Raw genomic sequence first — 9,689 nt, 5'->3', positions numbered from 1 at the left:
CGTCGCTCGCCCTCAGCACCAGCTCGTGGAACGCCGCCTCCTCCCGGTCCAGCGCCTTCGCCAGCACCAGCTCGGGACGCTGATCCCCGCCGGGGCCCGTCTGCACGGCCAGCGAGAAGTGCTCGTCGCCGCTCAGCTCGTAGCGCTGCAGGGAATTCCGTCCAGAGTCCGGATCGTGAGCTCTGGCAAGAGGAAACCGGGACCCCGGGGCTGTCGTTTCGCTCATTCGGAGTTCAGTTTCTGCCTCTCGGAAGCTGGGGGTGTTGTCATTAATGTCCGTGATTTCTACTTCGATTTTATCAAACTTCATTTCCGCCTCCACTATCAGCTCACAGCGCAGCACGCATTGCTCCGCCAACCGGCAAAGCTGCTCTCTGTCGATCCTCTCGGCTGTCACTAAATGTCCCGTCTTCCCATGCAGAGCGAAATACTGCGTCCTGCCTTTGTCCAAGAGGCGGACACCGCGATCGCTGAGCGCCGGCAGCTGCAGCCCCAGGTCTTTGGCCACGTCGCCCACGAACGAGCCCTTGGGCATCTCCTCGGGCACCGAGTAGCGCAGCTGCCCCCACGCCGCCTCCCAGGCCGCCAGCAGGACGCCCCACAGCAGCACTCGCTGCCGCCGGCCCCAGCGCCTCCCCGCCGCGCACATCTCCGCCGCCGCACCGCCGGCACCGCAACACCGCCGGCAGATCCCGGCCACCGATCGCCGATCCGGCTCCCGCTCCGGCTACGACTTGCCGCTCCCAGCCTCCGCCGCTCGCCCCTCCGCCTCGCTGTATCTCGGATCCACACTGCGAGGACGATCGAAAACAGACTTCTTCCCGACCCAGGAATCCAGCGATCCAGCGATCGAGCCGGGCCGCAGCGGGCGGGGCTGCAGCGCTCCGACCTTCCTCTCGCTCCTCTCGGTCAACAGCGGCGCCCGCAGCCTCCTCCCGGCACTGCACGCACCGAGCGCCAACGAGAGACGGTACATTCTCCATGTAAATGTCGGGTCCAGTACAGCGGAAACCTGGCGTTATGTTCTTTCTACCGCACGGGAAAATATTCATGTGATTGTGATAATCTATATATACAAAGATCTCTTAATACAGCGTGCACAGTATTACGAATCTACTCTTCTAAGGTAAGAAAGCACAGTATCTTCCCTGCAACTGCACAGCTTTTTATGTCATTCGTTCTCTGTTTTTCCTCACTGAGCGTCAACACTCGAACACCTCCAGCCACAGTAGATTCCCAGACTCAGAATAATTGCACATAGCAGCGACGAAGATTCCTCCCCAGAAGCAACCATTCTAGGGACTACCCTTGCCTCGGTGCTTTTTTACTTTTCACTTGCACATCCGAGGCTGCTCTGAACCAGCCTGCATTGCTCTCCTCCAAACAGTACTTCCCAATTTTTTATTGCACCCTAAACATAAGGCCCTGCTTTCGCATACAGCTTAGTGCTCCATTCTTGATCACAGCCTTAGCGAGAGATGCTATCAAGCAAGGAAGGTGTAAACTTGGTGACAAAAAAAGATGAAAATGAAACAGGTTAGAACCAAAGAAAGCAGGCAACAAACAAACCAAAGACAGAACATGGGAATTTGTTTCTTAGATCACATTCAATCTCTGTAGAAAAGGCAGCTGAGGAACGGTAAATAAGAAGGAACCACCAAACTCTGAATGAGAAAAAATCGCAAAAAGAGAACAAAGAAATAAAGCTCTGATAAAATACTGATCTCATCATAGCTTGCCATTTCTGTAGTCCACTTACACCAAAAAATGGGACGGCGCAGGGTGGAAGGTAGGCATATTCCTTAGGGAAGAACAGCTGTCCCTTCCTCTAGCAAGTTTCCTTAACATTCCGAAATAACAAACGAACAGGTCAGTACATCTACACGGTAAGGAAGGATCAGGAAGGTAAAATCTCATTATTGAGCGTCAATCGCATTGCCAACTCCACCATGCGGAATTAGCAGATCGCTTTCTAACATTTAAGTATCCACCTTCACCGGGACTAACCCATAATATTTCACACAACAAGGTTTGCAGAAAAACCGGAGCACTTGAACGAAGAAGTGCTGTCGCTCCATTACTGCTCTGAGAGGAAAATTAATAAAAGCAAAACTGAAAGCAGAAAATTCCAAGTCATGTACTGTTTTATGCAGTATAAGTTGATCGACAACAACCTCCCAACTGAGCCGAAATCTGTGACAGCTCATGAGGCAGGAAGTGCCGGTTGGCAACGCCTGATGCCTAAAAATGAGGCAGAGTTATTACCCGCGTCTGTGGAAACAGCGACGGCACTAATTGCACCCGAACAGATACAAACCCCAAGAGCCCACTGCCACATGCATACCCTTAGGAAAACCTCAGAGAGAAGGCGTGAAGGGGCTTACTGACCTGCGGTGCGTCGGTGTCGGCGGGCGGATCTCCCAGGACGGCGCTGCTGCTCGGGCTCGGTTTCTCGCAGGGCTCCCCGGCCACAAGCTCCTCCGCGGGCACGATGGGCAGCGGCGGCGGCGGCCAAGCGGCCTCGGCGGCCAAGCGGGGCGGCGCCGCCACGCACAGGTTGTAGGAGTAGGGCAAGGTGCCCTCGCAGAAGTCGGCCGGGAAGGCGGCGCCGGCCAGCGACAAGCGCTGCGCGCCCAGGCAGCGCAGCACGCCGGGCGGCCCGGCCCGCCGCAGCCGCGCCAGCACGGCCAGCGCCACGCTCAGCACCAACAGCGCCGACAGCAGCGCCAGCGCCAGCACCAGATAGAACTGCAGCTCGCCCGCCGCCTCGGCGCCCGCCGCCCGCTCGCTCAGCTCCGGCAGCGCCTCCTGCAAGCTCTCGGCCAGCACCACGTGCAGCGTGGCCGTGGCCGACAGCGCCGGCTCGCCGTGGTCCTTCACCACGGCCACCACGCGCTGCTTGGCCGCGTCCCTCTCCGACACGGCCCGCGCCGTGCGCACCTCGCCGCTCTGCAGCCCCACGCGGAACAGCGCCGGCTCCGACGCCTGCACCAGCTCGTACGACAGCCACGCGTTGCGCCCCGCGTCCGCGTCCACCGCCACCACCTTGCCCACCAGGTACCCGGACGACGCCGAACGCGGCACCACCTCGAAAGCCGAACCCACCGAGCCCGGGGCCGACGCCGCTCCCGACGCCGCCGGCGGGGGCGGGTAGAGCACCCGCGGCGCGTTGTCGTTCTGGTCGAGCACGAAGACGCGCACCGTGGCCGTCGAGCTGCGCGCCGGCGACCCGCCGTCCTGCGCCCGCACGGCCACCAAGAACTCGCGGCACTGCTCGTAGTCCAACGAGCGCTGCGCGTACACCGCGCCGCTCCGCGCCTCCACCGACACCAGCGGCGCCGCGCCCGCCGCGCCCGCGCTGCCGCCCGACAGCCAGTAGCTCACGCGCCCGTTCGCGCCCGCGTCCAAGTCCCGAGCCACAACGCGCAACACCAGCGCGCCCACCGCGTTGTTCTCCCGCACGTACGCGCTGTACGACGCCTCCTCGAACACCGGCGCGTTGTCGTTCACGTCCGACACCTCCAGCAACAGCTCCGCGCTGCTCCACAGAGCCGGGCTGCCCCGGTCCCGGGCCACCACCGTCACGCGGTGCTCGGACGCCTGCTCGCGGTCCAGCGCGCTCGCCGTCACCACTTTGTAAGAGCCGCCCGACGACGCCACGATCGACAGCGGCGCCTCTCCCGACAGCTCGCACGACACCTCACCGTTCTCGCCGGAGTCCGGGTCATGGACGTTCAGCAGGGCCACCACAGTGCCGACCGGTGCGTCTTCAGGTACGGGGCTCGACAGTGACAGAATGGTGATTTCGGGTGTGTTGTCGTTCTCGTCTGTGACGTCTATCTGAACTTCACAGTAACCAATGAGTCCGCCCCCGTCCCTCGCTTCTAGAGCGAACCTGTATATATTCGTCTCCTCGAAATCGAGGGGCCTCTCGGTGCTGATCTCACCGCTCTCTTTGTCGATAGAGAACAACTCGCGGATCCCGGCCGGGACGTTGACAAAGGAGTAGGAGACCCGCCCATTGGACCCCGCATCTGCATCTGTGGCCCGCACCTGCAGCACCAGCGAACCTGCCGGCAAATTCTCAGCCACTCGAGCCTCGTAGACGTTTTTGCTGAACACGGGCGGGTTGTCATTTAAGTCCGTCACGTTGACCCGAACCTGGACAGTCCCGGACCTCGCTGGGTCCCCGCCGTCCACTGCCGTCAGCACCAGCTCAAAGGAGCTCTGCTTCTCTCTGTCCAACGCTCTCTCCAGCATTAATTCCGGCTGCATTTTTCCACTCGTGATCTCTTTCAAGGCCAGACTGAAGGACGGGTTGCTGGTGAGTTGATAAGTAATCAGGGAATTACTTCCCACGTCCGCATCTTGGGCCATCTCCAGAGGAAAACGAGCACCTGGAACCGTCCATTCACCGATCTCGAGGTCCAGGGCATCCTTGCTGAAGACCGGGGAGTTGTCATTCACGTCCTCAATGGCCACTTCGACACGGAAGACGTTGAGCGGGTTGTGCACCAGCGCCTCAAAGCTGACCGAGCAGGACGCCAACTTGCCGCACAGCTCCTCCCGGTCCAGCCTCTCGCTCACGTACAGGTTCCCGTTCTCCTCGCTCACCGAGAAGTATTTCAGCTGCTTTTTGCCGGCAGACGCCACCCGCAGCTTGCGCGCCGGCAGCTCGTCGGCGCTGAGCCCCAGGTCCCGGGCCAGCGGCCCCACCAGCGAGCCTCTGGGCAGCTCCTCGGCCATGGAGTAGCGGAGCCGCTCCGCCGCCGCCCGCCAGCACAGCCACAGCAGCACAGCGCCCAGCACCGCCGCTCGCCCGCCGCCCGGCCCGCCGCTCGGCCTCCGCCCGCCCGACATCGCCCACAGCGCTCGCTCGCCGAGCTCGCCAGGCTCCTGCCGCCGCCCCGCCTCCCTCGCAGCCGCTCGGCGCAGCCACAGCAGCGCTCGACAAAGCAAACCCGGACCGCCGCCGCCTCCCACTCGCACGCCTCTGCTGCCCGCGCCGCCTCTCGCCTCTGCTGCCCGTGCCGCTGCCGCTCTGGCCCGCACTGCCCGCCCGAGCCAGCAGCCTGCGGGGACAGCACGCACAGGCGGCGGCGGCGGCGGCTCCAGCAACGCTCGCCGGCGGCCCAACAGCGGCACCCGGAGGCGCCGACACAACACTGCAGCCGCCTCACGCCCGCGCTCGGCGGGGAACAACTTTGGCCCGGGATGGGGCTGCAGCGGCCCTGGGGTCTCTCTTCTGGTATTATCAGCAAGCGCCAAAGTACTCGCTTAATGCTAAGTAGGAACCCTAATGATTACAGCAGCTACTGCAGTCTAATACCGATTTTTTTTCTGTTGGTTTCTTTTGTAGCTGTAATAGACATATCAACCACTATTGCACCTTACCAAAGACTTTGGCATCTTGTGGTGTGCATTGGCACGAAACTTAAGAAGGAAATATTTCTTGCAGGGCAATTATGTGTTTCCAGATTGTTTCCCTCATGCACAGCCAGAGAACTGAAGCCAAAAGTAGATTGCTCACATGCTTTAGAAATCATGTGTTTCACTGGTACCTGAGATACCATTTCTCTAGCTTCTCTGAGTAGAGGGTGTAAGGCAAAAGCAGATTTATACAATGCTAAGACTTGAAGAGAAATGTGAAGCCTAAAGCAGTGGAACTGCACCCATGACACTGTACATACCTGGCACAGGAAAAGAAAGTACAAAGCAGTGTAAGCTCTTTGCCCTCTGTCCATACTTACACTCTGAATCTTCTTCCACCCATAAAACCTCCTGTGCTTTTGATGGAAACTCAAAAATCAGGCTTGTTTTAAGAACAGATTTCCCATTTCCATTGTTTTGATTTTGTGAACCTCCAGGCAAAAGTCCCATCACCTGGCCAGTCCATTGTAGGACCACAAAATCAGCCAAAAGATTTTCAGTGAATTCTGATTGTTCATACACAGATCCCAAACCTCCATCTGACCTCATCGGGGCAGATACTACAGTCCTGTGTTTTTCAGTTGCTTTACCAGAACTCTGCCTTAGAAACTCATCCCCATAGCACCTGAAAACTCATGGAGGCCTCAAGATGTAAGCTAAGCAAGCTGCAGTGATTTCAAAGGGCTAGTAGGTCTCTCCTGACTGGATTGAATGACTTTACTAAGCGTCAGAATAACAGAAATCCCTGGCACTTGCTAAATCAAATACCCTCCACTGCCACACATGGCACTGTTCATTCCCTACTGTGACACATCCAGGCTTGTGCCCTGTAGGAAATCATATAGAGAGGCACCTAAATGTGTGCCCCTCAGAGACTTAAGGATCCCCAAGTAAGTGGGCTTGGCCAGCAGCACTTCACAGTTACCCTCTTGGATTAAACAATGGGAAGGGCTGTGTGCAGGTTCTTCACAAGGTCCTCTCGCTCAATTCTGAGCATTTCTAATAAACAAAACCAAAAGCTCCAACTGAATCAAACCAGGTAAATACTGGACACCTGCAATGTACAGGTGCTTTGCCACATCTCTGCCTTCTAGATTCACTTCACTGAAGTCTGAATGTACAAGTGAGGCCCTCAAATCTTACACTTGTACAGTAGTGGGTTTCCTTTCTGCAAATTTAGCTGTTCTTGTCAATTTTCTACTTCATGGTATGTTAATCTCCTGGGAATAAGAAGCTGCAAGGGCCTTATCAAAGGCCTTTGAGCTGAATAGAAGTACTTAGGAGAGACCCTGTAATAACTTCTGCTTCAGATTCCTCACACACAACACTGTCTTCATTTGGGTCTCAACCAAAGTCACTGTTTGCTGCAAAAGAGCCCTCACAAGTGGGAAACATGAACCATGATCTTCCAGGAAACAAAGCCTGAAGTAAGATCCAAGGTGGAAAATGCAAACACCACTTTTATGAACTTCTTATCAAAAAGTAACTTAGATATGTAGATGGAGAAAGGACTTCTCACAGAAGGAATTCCACCCCTCTGTTGTTTTTCTCCTCACTCTCCAACCCTACACAACTTGCAGCTTTGATTTTGACATTCAGAATTTCCCAAAACCTCTTCTAGAGGATAATGCATCACAACCATACAAAGAAGGGAAATACACTTCCATCATTCTGAGAAGAAACATCATTTTTCAAATGCAGAGGAATGACAAATGGACAAATTAAAAGAGGAATGGCCATTGGACAGAGACTGCTTCATCAAACTATGCACTTGGGGGGAATCTCTGCAACTCTTTGATCACATTCCCTGATCCACAAAGATGTGACTTCTTCTTAGGTCATCTTTGCATCTGCTAACCCATGACAAAATTAGAACACAGATGTACCCTCTCCTATCTCCTGCTTCCTCACTAGCTGTAACATGACAAGGAGAAAAAGTCAGACAAGCCATGAAAGGAAGCATAAACTCACTAGGCAGGCATGGAAAGTCATCCCTGAGAGCAGCAGGAACCCATTGAGGACTCAAGCTGTAAATGTCACCCCCTGAAGTCTTACTCCAGACAACAAAGATGATTTCATTTTATATAAATAAGTTAACTATTTAATATAGTCAACAGCTCTCATCAGTTTTCCTACCGTGTGGCCTGCTCACCTCTCACAAACATGAAGCCCTATATTTAAAGGTCTTATTGTGGGCCTCTTTCTCACCCTGTCTTCAGAGAAAGCATAACAGATTCTCTTTAAGATTCTATTTCTACTTCTTCACATATAAAAAATTAACTTGGGTGGTTGAAATAAGTATTTGCTGCTAAACAACACCCACAGTTTCAAATGAAAAAGTACTGATCAGAAATGGGGGAAAGGAACCACGACCTTCCAGGAAAGAAAGGTCTGAGCCAAAGTGTAGTTACAACTATGAAGAAACTCTACATCACAAAGTCACAAGGAAGATGTAATTTTGAATGAAGAGGTTTCACAGAGCAGCAGAGTGACATAGTGAGCATCAACTCAGGCCTTTCCCACTGTGTGTAAATTTGACTGTGAGCCAACCACTTCATCCCATAAATAATGAGCTGTCCTTGAGCTCTTCATGCGAGGCATCAAGACTGTATGGCAATGATCTCCCATTGAAGTGGGATGGCTCACAAGGTTGCTCCTCAAGGCTGAAAGCCCTTTTACCAATGACAGAGTCCAATTTCACCTCTCCCTGAAGTTTAGCTGGACTGCCTGCCAGGTGACTCTCTCCTTCAGCAGGCACATCTCTCGGGGTTAGAAAGTCCTTAGGTGAGACTAAGACATCTATCCTTACCCAAGGCACTGACAATCCTTACCCAAGGCACTGACAATCCTCACCTGCAACAGATCTTTACTAAGTGGATGGAAACTAAACACAAATTAAATGCATGCAGCTAATTCCATTAAATACAAACCATTGTCCAAGTCTAAAACTAAGATTGGACCTGACTGTACCCAAGTTACATCAGCAGGTTAGGTAGCAGGAATGTCCACTCTGAAACTTGTGACTCAGCATGAGGAACTCCCTCACTCGTTTCAATCTCCAGTCTCTGTGTAAATAATTCCAGGTTGATTCTGAGTCAATTCTCCTTAGTACTAAATAATAGATATTGCACCCACCCACACCTAAGATCCATCAGGAGTTAAGGAAACAAGGGGATCCATACGATAATAATCCTTTTTATATTTCAACACTGAAAGTAACAGATAGAACCTTGCTATCAAACTTTGCTATGATGCATTTCTACAACATATTAAAGCCACTTTTGTTAATACCCCTGACAGGGAAGCATTAAGGAATCTAGCCATACATCTAGCCATACATCAGGCCTCTAAATGCAGAGTTCTTGGACAAATGCTTGATTATCAGAGGACTACAGTTGCCTTTCAGGACAGAGAAACTCAAATCACAGACAAAAATAACACAGGCCTTGACACCAGGCAAGAAATCAAAACATTGATCAGCCAAAACCACATTGACTCACATGTTTTCCTGGTACAAAGTCAGCCTCTCACCCTCCTTGCTCTGCATTCACAGCCTTTTTCACACCATGGACAAATCCAACTTCTGACCACATGTCAACCACAAGTGACAAAGCAGATGGTTCATTCAGCAAGATTTTAGGGAAAGACAAATCTTTGTCTTGGCAGCTGAACACCTTCAAGGTATGGAAGAGAACTCCTCCTGCAGCCTGAGAGTTTGAACAGATCTCTCTGGTTTTAAGAACTATCAGCCAAACTGAGGCCCACTTTTAGAACATGAGAAGAAACAAGAACGAGAGGTACAGTTCTCCAACTCATTTCTTTGGAAAGCAGGGAAAACACACAGAAGCACAATTATTGGATCCATACAACAGCCAGGGGAAATGGAACACTCTACCAACCTTTTAGACATTCCGAAATACACCACAGCAAACGCTTCCACCTGCCCTGTGTCTGTGCAGACAGAATGTTTCAGCATGTCCAAACATCATGCAACAAGGCAAGCTGCCCTTTATTGACAGACATCATTGGAAGAAAATTTTCCCTTTTTCTCCTTCTGGAGAACAAGGATCACAACACAGATCCATGCATAAGCCATTCTCTGCTCATCACACTCATTTCAAGAAACCTGAAATGTTCTAAGGGGCATAACCAAGATGCAGCTCAGTTAAAGACTGAGTCACCAGAATCGACTCAAACACACCATCATTCTTCCCCAGCACACGGACCTTTTGGAAGAATCTGCCACCTTTAATGCAAAG

The 9,689-nt window shown here is 53.0% G+C and overlaps 1 protein-coding gene across 1 annotated transcript; it reads right to left on the bottom strand.

Annotated features, from left to right (window-relative positions):
* Positions 1-2,330: 2,330 nt before the first annotated feature.
* On the bottom strand, positions 2,331-6,187 carry LOC120322797 (protocadherin gamma-B5-like). Its single transcript, XM_039379110.1, has one exon. The coding sequence runs from the start codon at positions 4,858-4,860 to the stop codon at positions 2,347-2,349; it is 2,514 nt and encodes an 837-aa protein (XP_039235044.1). The 5' UTR covers positions 4,861-6,187; the 3' UTR covers positions 2,331-2,346.
* Positions 6,188-9,689: the final 3,502 nt, after the last annotated feature.

The sequence above is a fragment of the Pipra filicauda genome, unplaced genomic scaffold (assembly GCF_003945595.2).
Source record: "Pipra filicauda isolate LSUMZ 115617 unplaced genomic scaffold, ASM394559v2 scaffold1562_size9689_pilon, whole genome shotgun sequence".
NCBI classification, from domain to species: Eukaryota; Metazoa; Chordata; class Aves; order Passeriformes; family Pipridae; genus Pipra; species Pipra filicauda.
The sequence above is the reverse complement of the archived record's forward strand: the minus strand, read 5'-3'. Positions and strand labels throughout refer to the sequence as shown.